This window comes from Elephas maximus, chromosome 10 (assembly GCF_024166365.1).
Source record: "Elephas maximus indicus isolate mEleMax1 chromosome 10, mEleMax1 primary haplotype, whole genome shotgun sequence".
In the NCBI taxonomy this organism is placed as follows: Eukaryota; Metazoa; Chordata; class Mammalia; order Proboscidea; family Elephantidae; genus Elephas; species Elephas maximus.
The window spans coordinates 49,098,408-49,120,198 of record NC_064828.1 but is presented as its reverse complement, the minus strand read 5'-3'; the positions used below and the strand labels follow the sequence as shown (position 1 = coordinate 49,120,198).

At 39.5% G+C, this 21,791-nt stretch overlaps 1 protein-coding gene across 1 annotated transcript in view; it reads left to right on the top strand.

The window, feature by feature from the left end:
• Positions 1 to 21,791, top strand: part of SLC25A21 (solute carrier family 25 member 21) — an 83,432-nt gene that overhangs the window by 15,436 nt on the left and 46,205 nt on the right. Inside the window, exons 3-4 of the mRNA XM_049898330.1 lie at positions 9,663 to 9,722; positions 13,374 to 13,481. Of these exons, the coding sequence (XP_049754287.1) occupies positions 9,663 to 9,722; positions 13,374 to 13,481 (168 nt within the window). The remainder of the gene's footprint in view (positions 1 to 9,662; positions 9,723 to 13,373; positions 13,482 to 21,791) is intronic.

Below are 21,791 nucleotides of genomic sequence, written 5' to 3'. Positions count from 1 at the left end.
ATTTTATCTCTTGGTCTCTTCTGTTAAAAATCCTTTATTCTGGGTCTTACGATATTATTACTTCCACTACCTGGATTTCCATCCTTTTAACCATATAACTGTGGAGATTTATGTATACTTGTTGGCTCAGTATCTGGATAGGAACAAAGGGATCTGGCAGGACCTTCAGGAAAGAAAGAACTAAATTTGATCACTTTTTTCGTATGTCTTCTGAGACAAAAGAATTGGTAACAGTGACTCTTACCAGTCTCTCCCACACCACAGACATGACCAAATATGGCTTTGTCTTTCCATAATACTGATAAGAAAGACTTAAAGAATTCCTTTCCGACTAATAACATAAAGCTTTTGTTCACATGCATTACTCAATTGTATCCCCAATATTCTTGGTAGGTAAGAAGGGGCCGCTTACATAATTTTACTCAGTGACTAAGTTAAAAATTATAAAATAACCACCGTACCTACACAAACACCAAACTTTTACATTATGTCAAGGATTTGGACTTGGTTCGAGTCTCGATTTCAGAAAACAAAGCTTAAAAACATACTTTATAAATTCATCTTCTCTGTTGCTGTAGCTTTTGTGATTTTGTATTATTACTTCAATACAAATTTCATTATAAGGATCTGAATCGCCGTGGAGAATCTGGAAAAAGTTCACCAGAGTACACAAAAGGGCTGAATTGAATTATGAAATGGCTTCACTTGATAAAAGATTGCCCAAGTAAACAAACAGAGCACAGTTCCTGCCTAAAAGGAAAGTCACTTTGTCTCCATGAAATAATATATTCATTTGTTCAGTGTTTTACATTTGTAAGTAAATTATAATTAAAGTTTTCCCTGGAATTTTTTTCCATAATACCACGTATTGGAGACAATTTAAACTTTAAAAGAATTAGGTTTTATCAATGTTGAACACTCTTTTATGAAAAAGAAAAAAAAAAAGTTGAGCTTTACAAAACTGAGTTAGTCTCTACTTGTAAAAAAGCAATGTTCTCTGCCAGAACAATGGTTAACAGATGAACTTTTGGGCAACTGGATATAGTGTATGTATCCCAGACATCTTGTTTCAAGTAGATTTTACCTTACAATTATAGAGACATATGGTAAGTACTTTGGCTTTTCAAGTATAACTTGGAGTTAAGTGTATCTTTGCCAGATGGATAACACTAGTTTTTCGACACAACTTCTGAAAACATTCATTTTATAGGTATTTATCTTAGGATCCGTAAGGAAAGCGATCACCTGATGGTAATGATTTCATACATCATAAACTGCTTCATCGTATGTCCTCAAAGTTTACTTCAGAGACTGTGTGTGTGTGTGTGTGTGTGTGTATCTTCCATGTTACTCACATTTTAGTTACATCATTACTATAATCAGAAGCAATTTTAAGTTTTTCTGTGCTCTATTCTTTGAAATGAGATTCATCATTAAAATAATAAGGCTTACTAATGCTAAATAAATGAAATTTTTCCCTTTGCAAATTAAGGTAGTATTGCAGTTAGCAAAAAAAAAAAAAAAAGGACTTCAGAAACAGAGCAACTGGACCTTGGAGATAGGAGTCACCATATTCCAGGTTTCGGAGTCTAGTCTTGAGCTTTACAGGTGTAGACACAGCATTTTCCATGTTCAGATTTTCAAGGACTCCATAATGCTAACTAAAGTCATGAGAGATGGTAAGTTGTGAAGGCTATTTGTTCATTACTATGTCCCTAGATCCCTAGAACTATCATAGTACTTTGGACATGTTATCAGGAGGGACCATCATACTGGTAAAATATAGGATCAGTGAAAAGGAGGAAGACCCTCAAAGTGATGGATTGACACAGTGTATGCAACAACGGGCTCAACCATAACAGCCATTGAGAGGATGGCGCAGGACCAGGTCAGTGTTTTTTTTCTGTTGTACATAGGGTGGCTGTGAGTCGGAGCCCACTAGACAGCACCTAACAACAACTCATAGTAGATGTTCAATTCATATCAAATGACTAAACAAAACATATATAGAGAGAAACAAAGAAAATTCACTAAGTTATAACAGAAGACATTCCTGTCCTATTCCCCCAAATTTCCACGTTGGAGAATCTGGAAGACCAAAGACCTCTACTTCCAGCCCGGATAGAGTAACGGGGACCAGATTTACTCTCCCGCTTGAAACAACAACAACAAAAATGAACAAAATGTATGATGTGATGGTATTCAAGACACTGGACATCAGGCAACAAAGGATAACACTATCTGAGAACCAGGAACAAATGAGATAAGTCCTAGGATTGCCCCACTTTAACTGCCTTGAGAGAAATTCCAGGCACCCTGGAAGGGAAGGGGATCCAGGCAGACAGAACCCAGTAAACCCCCTGAATTGAGACAGGGCTGAGAGTCTGCAGAGACCAAAGCAGCTAGAGTTCACAGGACAGAGTACCTGAGAGAATGACAAAGAGAAAAAACTCCAGAAATCTGCAGCCCCTCAAGTATTCAGCTAAGTACTGGGCAGTGCATGCAGGTGAGGAAGCTACAGAGGCCAGGGAAAGAACCACCCAAAAGGATTAGAGGAAATGGTGCTCTGCACTCACGCAGGCCTGGGAGTAGCGCTTGTTCTCACCAGCCAAACTGGGAAACCTCAAAATTCACAGAGCACTGGGAAGGGTACTCAGAAAAATCCTGTCTCATTAAAAAAAAAAAAAAAATTAGTGGGAAATAATCAGCCCTAGACTGAGCACTACTCAAGTTAAACTTGTTAAAAATCAAGACCCAAATGGATCGACTCTTCGCCCATAATTTAATGGCATCCCAGAACACACAGACTGCCACATCTTTCTCCTGAGTATTCTTACGGTCAGATTAATCATCAGAAGATTGCTTAGTGAGCATGGACTGAAAGCAAAGGGAAAAGCAGTTAGGAGAGCTGGTTCACCCAGACTATGACAAAATGTACTGACCTTCCCCTGCCCTACCACAATTTTGTTATACTTCTCCAGGGACCACAGTGCCCTGTCCTCCAGATCCAGCCCCCTCTCCCTGGGACAAATGCAGCCAGACTACCACTGTCTACATTCTAAAATATAAGTCCTATATAGCGTAGTTATGGAGCCCTGGTGGCGCAGCAGTTAAGAATTCAGCTGCTAACCAAAAGGTTAGCAGTTCAAACCCACCAGCCATTCCATGGGAGAAAAACCTGGCAGTCTGCTCCTATAAAGATTACAACCTAGGAAACCTTATGGGGGCAGTTCTACTCTGTCATATAGGGTCGCTATGAATCAGAATCAACTTGACTGTGTACAGCAACAACATACCCACTGCAGTCAAGTAGATTTTGACTCATAGCAACCCTAGAGGACAGAGTAGAAGTGTCCTATAGGGTTTCCAAGGATCACCTGGTGGTTTCGAACTGCCGAGCCTTTGGTTAGCAGCCGTAGCTCTTAACCGCTACACCACCAGGGTTTAACAATATAGCAGAGTTAATTGGATTTTGAATTTTATGTCCAAGTTCCAAAAACCTTGATTAAATATGAATGTTTTCAAAACTCATTAGTCATACTTTGGGTAGTAAATAACTTAATTACGTGTTGACCTTACCAACGTGTGTGTGTGTGTGTGTGTGTGTTATGAGTATGGTGGGTAAATATTTTTTGCTGTAGATTGTGTTCAAAAAAAGTTTGAAATTCTCTGCCTTGAGGCACTCCAGGATTTCCAGGGTCTGTGTGGCTATTCCAGGTGTCAGAGGAGGCAAGAAGACCCTGTCCCCCAGCAGCAAGTAAACCCCTAAGGCAGAGAATCTCTTCCTGAACCACTAGCAGTCACAGTTTAGCAATGAATAAGTATCCTATAGTATACTATACTAGTACCCTTTTTTTTTTTTACCCTTTGTTGTCGAGTCGATTCTGACTCATATCGACCCTATAGGACAGAGTAGAAATGCCCCATAGAGTTTCCAAGGAGCGCCTGGTGGATTTGACCTGCCAGCCTTTTGGTTAGCAGCTGTAGCACTAACCACTACACCACCAGGGTTTATAATATAGTATAGTATAAAAAACCAAAAAAAAAAAAAAACCATTGCCATAGAGTCAGTTCTGACTCATAGCAACCCTATACGACAGAGTAGAACTGCCCCACAGGGTTTCCAAAGAGCTGCCGGTGGATTCCAACTGCTGACATTTTGGTTAGCAGCTGACTTCTTAAACTGTGCCACCAGGGCTCCTAGTACAGTACAGAGTTCCTAGTGTAGTGTAGTGTAGTACAGTACAGTACAGTATAGTATAGTAGTTAGGAATATACACAAGCTTTGGAGTTAGAGGGAAATCCCAATCTTTCCACTCACTAGCTACAGGATATACATCTACAAATTGGGAATCATGATTGTACTATAACGTCTTACCTGATGATGTTGTTGTATGGATTAAATGCAGTAGCACATGCAAAGGTCTTAGCATGTTTCCTAGGCCACAGTAGGCTCTCACAAGTGGTACAAATAACCAAGGCATCTATGGTTCCCTTAGCAACTAAAGTGAAGAAGGGGATGGAAACTAAGATTTACTGGAAGTCTTCCATGTGCCAGGCAATCTTACTTAAATTATCTTATTTAGTAACAACTCCAAAAAGTAAGTTTTATGTTTTGGGAAGTCAGAAAGTTTAGGTTACTTTCCCATGCTTTCACAGCTAAGTATCATAGCCAGGATTCAGACCCAGGACTGCTCACTTCAAAATCTCAGCAAGGTGATTGTCAAAGAATAGCGATGATTATGATCATAAGGATAGAAGAAAAATAAATTACCTTTAAAACCTAAAATGATAACACTTTTACTTCCATGGTTAATGGTTTCTAGTACATATCTCATCAGAGTCTCCTCTGACATCCATCTTGGTCTTTTCTTTCTTTCCTGTCTTTTCAATGACTTCTTGCTTTCTTCATGGATGATGTCCTTGATGTCATTCCACAACTCGTCTAGTCTTCAGTCACTGCTGTTTAATGCGTCAAATCTATTCTTCAGATGGCCCCTAAATTCAAGTGGGATATACTCAAGGTCATATTTTGGCTCTCGTGGGCTTGCTCTGATTTTCTTCAGTTTCAGCTTGAACTTGCTTATGAGCAATTGATGGTCTGTTCCACAGTCGGCCCCTAGCCTTGTTCTGACTGATGATATTGAGCTTTTCCATTGACTCTTTCCACAGATGCAGTCAATTTGATTTCTGTGTGTTCCATCTGGCGAGGTCCATATGTATAGTTGCCGTTTATGTTGGTGAAAGAAGGTATTTGCAATGAAGAAGTCGTTGGTCTTGCAAAATTCTATCATTCAATCTCCGGCATTGTTTCTATCACCAAGGCCATATTTTCCAACTACTGATCCTTTTTCTTTGTTTCCAACTTTCACTTTCCAATCACCAGTAATTATCACTGCACCTTGATTGCATGTTCGATCAATTTCAGACTGCGGCAGCTGAGAAAAAAAATATTCTATTTCTTCACCTTTGGCCTTAGTGGTTGGTGCAGTAATTTGAATAATAGTCATATTAACTTGTCTTCCTTGTAGGCATATGGATATTATCCTATCACTGACAGCGATGTACTTCAGGATAGATCTTGAAATTCCCTTTTTAACAATGAATGCAACACCATTCCTCTTCAAGCTGTCATTCCCAGCATAGTAGACTATATGATTGGCCAATTCAAAATGGCCAGTGCCAGTCCATTTCAGCTCACTAAAGCCTAGGATATCGATGTTTATGCTTTCCATTTCATTTTTGACGATTTCCAATTTTCCTAGATTCATACTTCATACATTCCAGGTTCTGATTATTAATGAATGTTTGCAGCTGCTGCTTCTCATTCTGAGTCATGTCACATCAGTAAATGAAGATCCTGAAAGCTTTACTCCACCCATGTCATTAAGATCGACTCTGCTTTGAGGAGGCAGTTCTTCCCCAGTCATCTTTTGAGTGACTTCCAACCTGGGGGCTCATCTTCCAGCACTATATCAGACAATGTTCCACCCCTATTCATAAGGTTTTCACTGGCTAAAGCTTTTCAGAAGTAGACCGCCATGTCCTCCTTCCTAGTCTGTCTTAGTCTGTAAGCTCAGCTGAAACCTGTCCTCCATGGGTGACCCTGCTGGTATCTGAAAACTGGTGGCATAGCTTCCAGCATCACAGCAACACGCAAGCTCCCACAGTACGACAAACTGACAGACACATTCAGTAAAAGAACTGAATAGAAGATTTCAAAGGGCGGCTCAAGGAGACAAAGTAAAGTACTATAATGACATGTGCAAAGAGCTGGAGATGGAAAACCAAAAGTGAAGAACATGCTCGGCGTTTCTCAAGCTGAAAGAACTGAAGAAAAAACTCAAGCTTCGAGTTGCAATAGTGAAGGATTCTATGGGGAAAATATTAAACGACACAGGATGCATCAAAAGAAGATGGAAGGAATACACAGTCATTATGCCAAAAAGAATTAGTCAATGTTCACCCATTTCAAGAGGTAACCGATGGTACTGAAGGAAGAAGCCCAAGATGCTCTGAAGGCATTGGCGAAAAACAAGGCTTCAGGAATTGATGGGATATCAACTGAGATATTTCAACAAATGGATGCAGCGCTGGAGGTGCTCACTCATCTATGCCAAGAAACATGGAAGACAGCTCCTGGTCAACTGACTGGAAGAGATCCATATTTATGCCTATTCCCAAGAAAGGTGATCCAACTGAAGGTGGAAATTATAGAACAATATCATTAATATCACACGCAAGCAAAATTTTGCTGAAGATCATTCAAAGACAGCTGCTGCAGCATATCGACAGGGAACTGCCAGAAATTCAGGCCAGTTTCAGAAGAGGACGTGAAACCAAGGATATCATTGCTGATGTCAGATGGATCCTGGCTGAAAGCAGAGAATACCAGAAGGATGTTTACCTCTGTTTTATTGACTATGCAAAGGCATTCAACTGTGTGGATCATAACAAATTATGGATAACATTGCGAAGAATGGGAATTCCAGAACACTTTTTTTAATTGTACTCATGAGGAACCTTTACAGAGATCAAGAGGCAGGTGTTTGGATAAAACAATGGGGTACTGATTGGTTTAAAGTCAGGAAAGGTGTGTGTCAGGGTTGTATTCTTTTACCATACCTATTCAATGTGTATGCTGAGCAAATAATACAAGAAGCTGGACTATATGAAAAAGAACGAGGCATCAGGATTGGAGGAAGACTCATTAACAACCTGCTATGCAGATGACAGAAACCCTGGTGACGCAGTGGGTAAGTGCTTCGGCTGCTAACCAAAGGGTTGGCAGTTCAAATCCGCCAGGCGCTCCTTGGAAACGCTATGGGGCAGTTCTACTCTGTCCTGTAGGGTCGCTATGAGTCAGAACCGACTAGATGGCACTGGGTTTGGGTTTGGTTTTTTTGGTATGCAGATGACCCAACCTTGCTTGCTGGAAGGGAAGAGGACTTGAAGCACTAATGAAGATCAAAGACCACAGCCTTCAGTATGGATTACACCTCAACATAAAGAAAACAAAAATCCTCACAACTAGACCAATGAGCAACATCATGATAAACGGAGAAAAGATTGAAGTTGTCAAGGATTTCATTTTACTTGGATCCACAATCAACAGCCATGGAAGCAGCAGTCAAAAAATCAAAAGACACATCGCATTGGGTAAATCTGCTGCAAAGGACATCTTTAAAGTGCTGAAGAGCAAAGATGTCACCTTGAAGACTAAGGTGCCCCTGACCCAAGCCATGGTATTTTCAATTGCATCATATGCATGTGAAAGCTGGACAATGAATAAGGAAGACTGAAGAAGAATTGACGCCTTTGAATTGTGGTGTTGGCGAAGAATATTGAATATACTATGAACTGCCAAAAGAACAAACAAATCTGTCTTGGAAGAAGTACAACCAGAATGCTCCTTAGAAGCAAGGATGGCAGGACTGTGTCTTACATACTTTGGACATGTTGTCAGGAGGGGTCAGCCCGTGGAGAAGGACACCGTGCTTGGCAAAGTACAGGGTCAGCGGAAAAGGGGAAGACCCTCAATGAGGTGGATTGACACAGTAGCTGCAACAGCGAGCTCAAGCACATCAACGATTGTAAGGATGACACAGGATCATGCAGTGTTTTGTTCTGTTGTGCACAGGGTCACTATGAATTGGAACCAACTGGACGGCACATAACCACAACAACATCTCATCAGAAATGTGGTGGTCCGTGGTGAGTACTATTTTAACCCCAGGATGCTTTCAGGGTTATCATCATCTACTGGAATGTTACATCGAGTAGCAGAAGTTCCTGTTTGTTTACTACTGCAGTCCCAGTGCCTAGAACACAGGAGGCACCCAGTATTTGTTGAATGAGTGAATGAATGAATTCTCTTTCTAGAAAAGTCTACATCTGTTGTTGATTTAAAGGACAATGGCACAAAAGCTGTATCTGGGTCTTTAAAATCTGCTAGTGGTATAAAGACTTTTGTGACCAAAGACTCATTACAACCATGTATACAGGGAACTACCTCTTTCTAACACCAGAGTATTATTTGGCCCCCATATCTGTATTTTTTTTCTCCTCCATTTTACTATAAGGTAATGTTTTTGTTAGTTGCTGTCAAGTTGATTCTGAGTCATGGAGACCCCATGTGTGCAGAGTAGAACTGTTCCATAGGATATTCAAGGCTGCAACCTTTCAGAAGCACATCACCAGGACTGTCTTCCAAGATAGGGTAATAGAGTAGGGAACATTTGGTACCCTTTAATCTTATATCATTTCTGGGGACTTTAAAATCAGATCCTAGTGGGACCTACAAATAGGCCTTATCAGTGATGATGGCAGTTACCTGACAGAGTACCCAGGAGCAAAACATCGTGTTCAAGCAGAGATGTTCCCCAAAATATAAAATACAGAGAGAGAGGAGAAAAAATTAATCTTCACCAGATTATGTGATATGATTGATTAGATTTACCTCCATAGAAATTAATTGGCAGAGAAAATTGTATAAAACAACATCTGCTCAAGGAACCAAGAAAACCTTCATCATCATCAGATTTTAAAGGAAAAAAATAAGCATCTCTCTTTATTTAAGTTGGAGACAGTTTTACTTTAAGGCAGGAGAAGGACTAGATGAACTCATCAGGTCCTTCCATCTTTATCATGGCATCTTCATCATCATGTAGTGTCTACAAAGTCCATGGAACAGAGAGGAGACAGAGCAATATAAATGCAAGTCAAAGCTGAGAAGTGGATGTCTTTTACAAGTGGGTCAGAAAACTGAGCATTCACTGGGAAAGCAGTTCTTAGAGAAAACATAGGAGACCAAAGATTTCAGGTCTCTACGCCTATAATTTTGATTCACTGCCATAAAAAAGAAGTCTATTGATGTCTGGGGAAGCCGAAAATAGTCATGGTAAATGGAAGCTGTATGGTTCATTTACTGCTATAAAGGACTTTATCAGCTCTTCTGTAGGTTATTATTGCTGCATTTGAAAATGTGAATGTTAAAGCATGATCCAATAGCAACTACCCGAGACCAGATTAAAAACTGTTAGATAGTTTATCATTTTTTTTTATGCTGGCTAATATAATGATTTACTAAAGAAATTTGAGTCAGTTAAAGGGTTTGTTGCAGGAAATTGTTATAAATCTCTGGTTTTGGTTTTGTTTCACAGTTTTTCACCTTTGAGCAGTACAAGAAATTGCTAGAATATGTGTCACTGTCACCAGCATTGGTAAGTGAGAGTATTTATTATACTTAAGTGTATGTGTTATTTCATAAAGCAAAATCTGGAAACAAAAACTCTTTTGATTCTCCAAGCCCAGCTACTAAAACGTGAATTCAAGTTATTCAATGTTCAGCTACTTGTTGAAAGCTATCTTCCTAATAACTCACAATTTGGCTATTTTATAGCTCCCAGTGATGAATTTATGATAATAATGATATATGTGGAAAGGCCCATTTGAGATACGGTCAATAATATAAAATAAATAGTACATTTATCAAAGACTCTTTTAACGCCAAAACATGCACATGTTTACATACATACAATACCTATCTATTTATGCAAAAGTCAACATGCCTAAGATTATTACCTAACAGATCATTTTTCCAGCTTTTACTCAACCTGTAGTAAAAATAGGACTCTTGGACTTCAGAATAAAAGCATTCTGTGGTTAGATGCAGACTGAAGGACCTTTTATAGGAATGTCTGTAAACAACTTAGCCAGGGAAAATAGTGATTTTAAAATGATTTTTCAACTATTATGTGAAAATCACTTGGTAATTGGAACATTTCCCTACACCCCTCTCTTTCTTCTTGGTGTGAAATTATATTGACTAAATGGATTCTACAAATATGTGTGCAACAAGAGCCTCAGAAAAAGAATTGCTCTCTCCAAATCTGCAAAACAAAACAAGATCTGCATTGGCTTTCCAATTGGCGCTGTATCTTCCAGCCTTTAGGAAAATGCCTCAGTTGCTCTGTTGAATTATATCTTCACACTCAACCAGAGAGGCAGTGTTCTGAGCTTCAACTCTTTAATTACTTTACCTGTAAAGGTTCATTTCAGAATATTTACTCTGCCAAATGGACTATCCAAGAAGAAGTATCTTTCATTTTAAGACATACATACATATCCCCTTTCTAAGAAGGGGACCCTACTTGTATCACTTTCCATTATGATAAAGAAATCACTTTTCCAGCCTTCTGATGAAACAAGGTAGCTATAGGAATCAAGAGGTGGTAACATGAGACCTAAAATTATCTGTTTTTTTTTTTTTTTTAAATCCCCTGGTGTTTTCCCTTATTGTCATTCTTAACTTTGGAAACATCTTGGTAAAAAGAGGATTAAAAACTTCCTAGCAAGAGACAATAAAATATGGTCTCCAGAGTGCCAGCTGGCTGTTCTTGTGTCAAGCGTTGGTACATGTGAGAGATTGCAGTTCTTTCAACTCTTTTGAGAATTGAAACCAAAAAGCATTTGGCCACTCCAGCTACTATAACCCAATGTGTGTAAACTGTATACAGTTTTTCTCTTTTCTCCAACTTATTCATTCTAGTTTCTTTTTGCTACAGCTAGACACTTAAACAGCCATTTAAATGTCCCCTGGTGTTCTCACATGAAAAGCCAGGAGGCTGGAAACAGACGGTTAACTCCTGTCTCTGGAGCAGTCTCAGTAACACGATCTGCTGATAGCTGGTCAATTCTTTTGACAAGGGACTGCTGAACACTAGTTCTGACAGCAAATGTTGCTGAGTTTTATAGAAGAACAAAAAAGTGAATTACTTGGAAGATTTCATTTAGTAAGCAATAAAATCCTGAACATCTGGGTTTGAACTTTCCCAGTCAGAAGAATTTAGGACTAGTATTTTTTTCCCCCCACTTTTGGCTTCCGTGATGGAAGTCTGAGACATATGAACAAAATATTTGGTCTGTTACCCTATACAAATGTGTTTAAAATCGTAATGAAGGGGGATAAAAGGAAAACATCATTAGTTATTATTCCCTCTCTCCCAGAATCTGTATGCAATCCCATTCTTCCTCTCTGTTTTTATGTGCAACAAAACCAAGGGTGTTTATACAGCACTTTACGAAGGGATTTCATCCATATTTTTGATCCTTGTAGTACTCTTGTGAAGTAGGGGAATTGGACATTATTATCTCCATTTTACAGATGAGAAAACCGTGACTTCAAAGAGGTTAAATGATTTATACACAGAGCTGCAGCTAGCACATATGGTGCTTTTGTAGAATTACAGAAAGGTTTCCCTTACTTCCAACTGATAGCGCTCCAGTACTCAGGCTTGGCAAGCATGATGCAGGCTGGGTTTCAGCCTCCAAGCACCGCCGTAGCTGGGCACCTTTGTCTGTGCACAAACTACTACTGTACATAGCAGCCCCAGTCGCTCAGGCAGTAAGTGGCAGAACCAGGACCTGAACGCAGACCTTCTGGCTGTGAACCCTGCCCTCATTCCACCTTGCCTTCCCTTGGAATGTTTTAGAACATTTCATTCTCCCTTCTCTCTTTTATTCTCCTCTTTTAAAGGTATTAGAGACCCCTAATAAGAGTTATCTGTTCTTTTATCTTCACTGGCTTTTTTCTCTCCTAGTTGTGTACAGGAAACCCTGGTGGTGTAGTGGTTAAGTGCTACGGCTGCTAACCAAGATGTTGGCAGTTGAAATCTGCCAGGCGCTCCTTGGAAACTCTGCGGGGCATTTCTACTCCATCCTATAGGATTGCTATGAATCGGAATTGACTTGATGGCAGTGGGTTTGGTTTTTTGGTTTAGTTGTGTACAGCACTGCCTCTTCTCCTGGAAATTAGAGCTTTAGCACTAAAGAATTATTTTTTTCCAGCATCTCTTTTAGAGGTTTGATTCTTTCTTTTGTTTTGCTTTCTGCTTTGTGGGTTTGTTTGTTTTTGTTTTGTTGTAGTGGTTATTTTTGACACAGATTTTTCTAAAAAAAACTCTTAAGCATTCTACTTAGAGGAAAATTTTAGAAAATTGTTCTTTCCTATTGAAGAAATTCTTGTTGTTGTTGGGTGCCATCGAGTCAATGCCGACTCATAATGACCCTATAGGACAAGAGTAGAACTGCCCCACAGGGTTTCCGAGGCCATAATCTTTACGAGAGAAGACTGCCACATATTTCTCCCCTAAGAAATTCTTAGCAGGTGGCCAAAGAGAACCTTACAAACAGTCATCCTTTGATAAGTGTTGTAGATTTTAGTTGAGCCCTTCAGAACAACCTAGCCATTTCTGACCTAAGCTTTTAATTCTGGTCCAGAAGAATAAGGTAATCACTGTAAAAAGAAAAAAATGGGGAAGGGATGAATAAAAAATCATTTTTGTTTATTCATAGCCTAGAATGGTGACTCCAGGAACATGACTATACATTTAAATATTTCCAGCTATCCGTTTTGTTACCTGAAATTTAGCTTTTCATAAAAGTTTTGTGGTTCTGTTCCTTGGATTTCTTTATATGCTCAATAAATGTATTTAAGTAGATGTTTAAAAAATGAAGCTGTCCTTTTACAGTTCAAACTCTCTTTTAATTGCGATGTGAGTGGATGTTTTAGTGTCCACCTTGAATCAGTAAAACAGCCTTCCCTTGAGTTAAGGTAAAAAAGTCTTCGTTGATGGGGCTTTGACGTTTTATTTTGAATTGTTAGGATGTGGTTTGTGGCTTCTGTAATTTCTTCTTCATGAATTGTCAGCATCTAATCAAGAACTAAACTGTTTAGTAATGGTGTATGGTGCGTTTATGTAGGCTTCTCCATTCCCACCATTACAGTCAGCTGCATAGTGTAATGAATAGGATGCTTAACCCAGTACGCATGATAACTTGCTTTAAAGTATTGATTGGTTTAATTCCTCTAGACATTTGCCATTGCTGGACTGGGATCTGGACTAACAGAAGCCATCGTGGTTAACCCTTTTGAGGTAGTAAAAGTTGGCTTGCAAGCCAATCGGGACACATTTGCAGAGGTAACCATTTAATGTTTTCCTGTTGTTGAGGGAATATAAAAAATACATTTTTAAGTATTTATATAAAAATATGAGCCCAGCTCTTAGCCACTTGTTAAATACATAGTAAAGTATTGTTCAGGAAGCAGTATTAAAAAAAAGTCAAATTTCTTCCACAAGGAAAGAGTTAACAAAAATGCACTGAGGTCTGATGGACAAATACATGTTTGCACATTTTTATTTTTGAATTTGAATGTAATCTATAATGATTTATTTGGAAATGTTTTCCAAATAAAATTTTGATTTTACATGAAAATAAAATAGACTGTAGCAAGCACAACTGAGTTGATAACATTGTTGTGCTTTTTTTAAATTATGAAGTCATTTTAAAAATTACCTCACTTCTTTCTGCACTCCACCCACGCCCCTCCCCCAGAGATTCTGATAATCTGTCAAGCCTGTCTTTCGGTTAAATCTGAATGAGCAAGTTACTAAACCTGTGTAGACGTCACCGCTTGGACAATGATGGATCTTGACATTTAATCGTTGGTACATGATGTTTCATGAAGACAGCTTCCCTTAGTGTATGCTGCCTTCACTTCCTTCCAGTTGCTTAAGAATCCCCTTTAAACCACGAAGTCCAACCGTTTTTGTCTTATTCTCTTGGGTGCCAAGCATAAGGTAGGGGAAAAAACAATGGGATTGGCATTCTAGGTCCTTTCTTAGCCTTTTAATTTAATTCCACAACTGGGTAGCATGTGGTATAAATTGGTTTGGAGTATCTGCTGACCTGAATTTTTCTGTAGAAAAGATCCCCCCTGCCTACTATTTAAGCAGCTGCTAATGGGTGGAGACTCCCTCACCCCCACCCCGCTTCCTGCCTGCTGATACTGCCTGAGAGTTCCCTGGCAGCTGCTTGGGCAAGAGTGTGGGGAAGAAGGGGGGCCCTACTCACCTGTAGCTGCCAAGACCTGAGGGATGGGGTTGGGCTGCAGTAGCAGATGGTATCTACTCAGATGAAGTCAATCTTAATTCAAAGTTTGTTTTTTTTTTTTTAATTTCAAACAGTTGTCTTAATAGCAGTATATATAGTACTTCAGAAAAAGTTCAAATCTCTGTATTCCTCTAGTCTTTGTTTCCGTTTTGCTTTCTCTCTATTCTTCCTTGAAGGAAGAAAAAAGATGACGAGAAATATGAAGAAAAGAAAAAAAAATACATTTTTCAAATGGCCTACCAACATGGAACATTTAAAACAACCCCCATGGAATCTACCCAGGAAAAATTTGGTTTGTTAGACTGGGAGAATGACCAGCTAGAAGAAAATTTGGAATCCCTCATCCAATACCCCATTTTACCCTTCGGGAAGCTTGTCTTGGGGCAGCAATGAATGGGCAAGAGAAAAAGCCAGCCTTCAAGTGCAGTCCTTTACCAAGGCAGCATGCAATTGTAACCACAGGGGCACAGATGGGACCAAGCACCAAGGAGCATTCCCAGGAGTGGAAATAATAAGAGTTATCACAGCACCTCTGCTTGTTCACACCTAATGTTCTTTTTTCTCTCTTCTGGCCTCAAGGAGGTGCTATACTGAGGCCAAGTAAGAGCTGGTGGTGTTTTGCACGTGCTAAGGCCTTTCTTGCTAACCGCTAGAACACAGTAAACGCTCTTCCATACCAGCACAAGAACGTGCTGCATGTGGATGTGTTCTCAGTCCCCAAATTGTTTATGCAGATTCAGCCATTTTTCAAGTGGGGGGTTGGGGAAGCTTCTTTGGGAGCCTTTCTTCTGCATCATCCACTGAACTGGCCTTTGTCGGATATTTACTCGGACAAAATAAAAACTATTAGATACATTATAAAACCTTGCAATACTACTTCAACTAGTCGGAACTTAGCAAAATCGTGATTGCATAGGTTACGCACGTTAGCGCTATTTACACGAGCTGTGAGGATTCGGTAGCTGAACTAACGCACTGTTTTGATGTGGCACTTTAGAGGCCATATGGATCACATTTAAAAGTGACTAACATAAAGTAATACGGTTATACCTGCTGCAAAAAAATGTCTGAGAGAAATAGATGACATGATAAGAGTAGAAAAGTTGTGATCTACTTTTTTAAAAATAACTAGTGGTCATTTTTGGCAAATGCAGCCACTTCTTGTACGTCTGTTGTCTAGGTCCCACTAATGCCAAAGTCACCTGTGTCTTTCTCCACTGACTAGCACATTCTTTTATCCAGCAAGAGGATATCCTTTTGTATGCCTGTACCTGTGTTAAATTAATCCAAATATTAGGTGTGCTCACTTCAGCATTTGTTTCAGAAAGAATGATTATTGCTTCCCTCACTCTGGGGCTTTGTAGGTTGTCAATAAGTATAAAAGAAAGACAGAGAAGCCTTAATGTCTATTATATTTAAAGATTATACTTCCTTTTAGAAAAAGTTTTAAACAAAATATAAAAGTAATGCGTATTTGTGTTAGGAAACACCAAAAAGCTACATATTTCTCTATATACAGATAAGTGTATGTACATGGGAGCCCTGGTGGCACAGTGGTTAAGGGCTATGGCTGTTAACCAAAAGGTCGGCAGTTCAAATCTACTAGCTGCTCCTTGGAAACCCTATGGGGCAGTTCTGCTCTGTCCTATAGGGTCAGTATGAGTCTGAATCCACTCGACAGCAATGGGTGTGTATATGTAAATGCACTGAAAATGATCTAGACTCTAGATCAGGGCTGTCTAATAGAAATATTATATGAGCCACATTTTCTAGTAGCTGTATTTAAAAAGGTTAAAAGAAACAGAGAAATTAATTTAATAACACTTTTTATTTAACCCTTAATATCCAAAAACCAAAAGGAACCCTGGTGGCACAGTGGTTGAGCACTTGGCTGCTAACTGAAAGATCCGTATTTCAAACCCACCAGCTGCTCCACAGGAGAAAAATATGTCAGTCTACTTCCATAAGGATTGACAGCCTTGGAAACCCTATGGAACAGCTCTATTCTGTCCTATTGGGTCACTATGAGTCAGAATTGATTCAAAGACAATGGGATTTTTTTTTTTTTTTTTTTGGTTTATCCAAGAATCAGTATAAAAATTATTCAGGTGATGTTTTATTTATTTATTTTTCATTCTAAGTCTTTAAATTTGATATATATTTTATGCTTAACAGCATATCACAATTTGAACTATGACATTTCAAGTACTCAATAGCCACATGTAGGTAGTGGCTACCATATAGGGGACAGTACAGGACTAGAGGAATTCATACTAAAATTCTACCTGTGATTACCTCTGGGAAGAAGATTGGAATAGGGAAGGGGAAGTTAAGAGTTTAAGGGAAGGTCTTTGCGTAGCTGAATGTTTTAACATAAGAAGTATATTCATGTATCACCTGTGAACATTTACTTCTAAAAATACCTGCTATTGCAGAAATTTTAGAAAATACAGAACAGCATAAAGCAGAAGAGTATGTAAAGCATCCAAAATTACTAATGGTTCTGTCAGGGTCTAACTTCACCTTGGGGGAAAACCTTCTCAGCTGATCCAGTGGGAATGACTTGCTGGCTCACCTTTGGGTTCAGCCTTGCATAGCTCAGGTTCTATGATTTCATAGAAGCAGTGATCTCCATTTTTCCTGCTCTATAATTTAACAAAGTGTAAACCTTGTGTACAAATTATTGAAGCACACATATAAATAGAGCCGCCTAGAACAGGAAGGCAAACTGTGAACTGGCAAAAACAGGCTCAGGGTTTAGGGACAGACACACCAGCCTCCCTTAATGTTCTTTACCATTTCCTAACAGTATGGCCTTGAACAAGTTACTTGCAGTTCCCTCATTAGTAAAATGTACCTGATCAGTCCATCGATCTTACAGCAAGGCGTTGCAGTGCAGTGGTTAGAAGCACAAACCCTGGAGGGAGCTCTGTTATTGAGTATGTGATGGCTTCACATTTCCTACCCTGACTATACCCTGGTGTCCTTCTTCGTTAGGGTAGAATAATAGTAAGAGCCATATCAAATAGTATAATGGACATTAAATGAGACAATATACATAAAGCTGTCAATACAGCATCTGGTGTCTAGTGATGGTTTAATAAATGTTGGTTGTTATCATTACAACATGGTTTTTATGAGAATTTAAATGTGATAATGTATACAAATGGCTTGACACAGAACCTGGCACATGGTAGGCACTCAACAAATGATACTTATTTCTAGATGCAAGTTGATCTTATAAATCTTTAAGTTTAAATAGAAGCAGATTTATCTTGAGATATTGCCCCATTAATAGTGGGCAGTCAGTCACAGCTCACTCCAGTTATGGGAGTAAAAACCGCTTACTGAGTGATGGTCAGTCTTCTGTTCACCTTAGGTCATTCTTAGCTGCTGATATCATCCATTCAGCTTGAATTTTTTATCAAGGCTCAAGAGCTGGCAGCCAAGCTATAGCACCTGTTCACAAGGCCTTTAAACTCAGATGCAGGGCCAAAGTCATAATCAGTAATAGCTGGATATCCATTTGCTACAAATATCTAGTATAGAGGAACAGAAGCTCAAGATGAAACTCAAAACATCTGAGGCCACTTTGGGAAGAATTCTACCATAATCAAGATATTCTTCCTCTGAAGTAGTACTATAAAGTTAACATGGGTTCCTGATCAAGCTTTCTTAGTTCTTTCATGTGGAAGGTTGTGAACTAAGCTCATTTTCAGTCAATTATAGCTACCAGTTGTGTTAGGACACTCAATGGATGGGCTGTATGTTGAATGGCCAAATGGCTCGACAACCACCTTTCAGAAAAACAAAGCAGTTTCCCTGTAAAAACCCATTGCCGTCAAGTTGATTCCAACTCATAGCAACCCTATAGGACAGAGTAGAACTGCCGCATAGGATTTCCAAGGAGCAGCTGGTGGATTTGAACTGCCAGCACCTTGGTTAGCAGCTGTAGCTCTTAACCACTGCACCACCAGGGCTCCAATTTCCCCATGGAAGGCTTATTTTGCAGGTAGATAGCTCTCATTGTATAGCTAATAGTATGAGTTCTCAGGCATTGTTTCTGTTCAGCCCTTCTACCCCCATGTCTTATGCATGAACCACGGTAGAATCCTACACAGTTAATTGTGATTTCCCTTCTTCTTCAGCCTGAAGAGGTGAAGAAGAAGGTGGTCCTTTTAAACATGAAAACTTCCTAAGACGTTGGTACAGCAGAGAGGAATTCTGCAGTAGAAGACAACTTAGGGCAACAGTAGTCAATATTATACTTATTACACATAAAGTCTTCTAGGCAATGGTAGAGTGATGAAGATGCAGCAAAAGGAAGACAGTGATATGTTGGAAGAGAATGGAGTTTAGAATCTTGCCCAAGATTTGATAGAATGTCAACTGAGGTATTTCAACAAACAGATGGAGTGTTGGAGGTACTCATTCACCTATGCCAAGAAATTTGGAGGACAACTACATGGCCAACCAACTGGAAGAGATCCATGTTAGTGCCCATTCCAAAGAAAGGTGATCAACAAAAAATGTGTAAATATCGAACAATAGCATTAATATTACATGCAAATAAAATTTTGCTGACGATCATTCAAAAGACTTTGCAGCAGTACATCGACAGGGAACTGCCAGAAATTCAAGCCGAATTCAGAAGAGAACGTGGAATGAGGCGTATCATTGCTGATATCAGGTGGATATTGGCTGAAAGCAAAGAATAACGGAAAGATGTTTACCTGTGTTTTATTGACTATGCAAAGACATTCAACTGCGTGGATCATAACAAATTATAGGTAACATTGCAAAGAATGAAACCCAGAACACTTAATTGTGCTCATGTGGAAGCTGTACACAGACCAAGAGGCAGTCGCTCAAACAGAACAAAGGGATACTGAGTGGTTTAAAGTCAGGAAAGGTGCATGTCAGGATTGAATCCTTTCACCATACTTATTCAACCTGTATGTCGAGCAAATAGTCCAAGAAGCTGGACTATATGAAGAAGAACATGGCATCAGAACTGGAGGAAGACTCATTAACATCCTGCGTTATATAGCTGACACAATCTTGCTTGATGAAGATCAAAGAATACAGCCTTCAGTATGGATTGCACCTCAACATCAAGAAAACAAAAATCCTCATAAATGGACCAATAACCAACATCATGATAAATGGAGAAAATATTGAAGTTGTCAAGGACTTTGTTTTACTTGGATCCACAATCAATGCCCAAGGAAGCAGCAGTCAAGAAATCAAACAGTGTATTGCATTGGGCAAATCTGCTGCAAAAGACCTCTTTAATGTGTTAAAGAGCAAAGATGTCACTTTGAGGACTAAGGTGCGCCTGACCCAAGCTGTGGTATTTTCAATCACTTCATATGCATGCAAAAGTTGGACAATGAATAAGGAAGACTGAAGAAGAATTGGTGCCTTTGAATTATGGTGTTGAAGAAGAATATTTAATATGTCACAGAGTGCCAGAAGAACAAACAAATCGTTTTGGAAGCAGTACAGCCAGAATGCTCCTTGGAAGCAAGGATGGCAAGGCTTCGTCTCACATACTTTGGACATATCATCAGGAGGAAACAGTCCCTGGAAAAGGAGATCATGCTTGGTAAGTAGAGATTCAGCAAAAAAAAAAAAGGAGGAAGACCCTCAATGAAATGAATTTACACTGTGGCTTCAACAATGGAGTCAAGCATAATGATTGTGAGTTTGGCATAAGACTGGGCAGAGCTTCATTCTCTGTCTCATAGTGACATAGGGTCACTATGAGTCAAAAGCGACTCAACTACACCTAATGACAACAGGGCTCAGGTTTTGTTTTTTGTTTTTTGTTTTTTTGTAATCTAAATGATATTACTTACAGAGTTTTTGTCTAAGCGCCCTCCACCCACATCCCTACACACACACACATATCCCTCTAATAAGATGCTATTGCTGTACTCATTGCCTGGTCCACCCTCAATGGAAAAGGCCTGTACAAGACTTATTGTAAGTGAGCTGGAGGCCATTTGACAGGGCATGCCCAGTCCTGGGTACAAAGAGCATGATCTAGACGGAAAATTATGTGATCGGGGTGGATGTCTAGTTGGCCTTGTGGGTAGGACATGGCTGACAGAGGGCCAGAACAGGTCCCTTTGAAGCATGGGGTCCAGAGCTGGGGCACCTCTTACCAAGGACCAAGAGCAGTATTGATTGAGAGCAGAAGCAGCTTCTGTTATGGTTCTTGGTAGCTGAGTGATAGGAACTACAGTTTTGGAGCCTCAAGTGCAATAATGGCCGGTATCTGGTGGTTCCAGCTGTCCGGGTTCTCTACTCTGTGGTTTAGGGCTGATTCTCTAGACAGTCGCAAATATGTTACCCACAAAATATGCCCTCCCACCCAGTTTAGCCATAAACTATTCTAAAAATTTAAAGGAAATTGTGGTTATTTGGTTCCTGATACCTCCCCCAAATCGTTCCAACCGCTGTATAAATTATTTCAATAGGTGTGTTTGTCTCGCCTCTACTTTTTAAATTACCTCCATATCAGTCAAAGACTATAATCCCAGCCACACTTCCTCCAACTCCAATACCAGAATCTTGGCCAGGATCTAAAATTCACAGTGGATAAAGGAAACCGGTCTCTAATTTAAATATGCTTGACCTTCTGTGGGGAGCAAAGTAATCACAGCTTTGTCATGCTCTGGTTTGGTTCAGTGGGTGAGAAAACATGTTCAGATAAAATAGGAATAGGCCCAAATTTCCCCCTGTCCTTCAAACTAAACCCAAGCAAAGTGTTGTTCTGATTTGTAGTCTCTTTGGCTTTGGACTATGCTTACACGCATTTGATTTTTCAAATCATTCCATTATCCCTATAAGGTTGGTGGTTTTATCCCCATTTTATAGATAAGGATATATCTCTCTAGGATATGGTTTACACGTTCAGTTTTGCCCAAAAATGTGACTTTCTAGCTTGTTGACCTTATAGGAACTTTCTCGCATCTAACTGGGTACCTAGTTCTTTATTTGTGTATTTATTAGAACTAGAAGTCCCTATCGGCTGTGCTAAGCCAACTGGTGTTTGGCTGGCACGTTCTCTGCTCGCCTGGAAAATGTGAATTTCTCCCCAGGAGCAGTCTTGTATGAATTGTTTCCCAGTTTTACTCTCCACTTTGAAATCTACTTCAAAGTTATTATTTGGCTACAGGGTTATGTTTTCCTTCCCTTGAGGTCTATAGGATTTGCCTCTGATGTGTGGCTGGGGCACAGGTTTCGCTTCTACTCTGTCATTTTTGTCTCCGTTACATATGAGCATAATCATTCTCACCCCCAAATAAGAAACTAAACCTTTAAGAAGT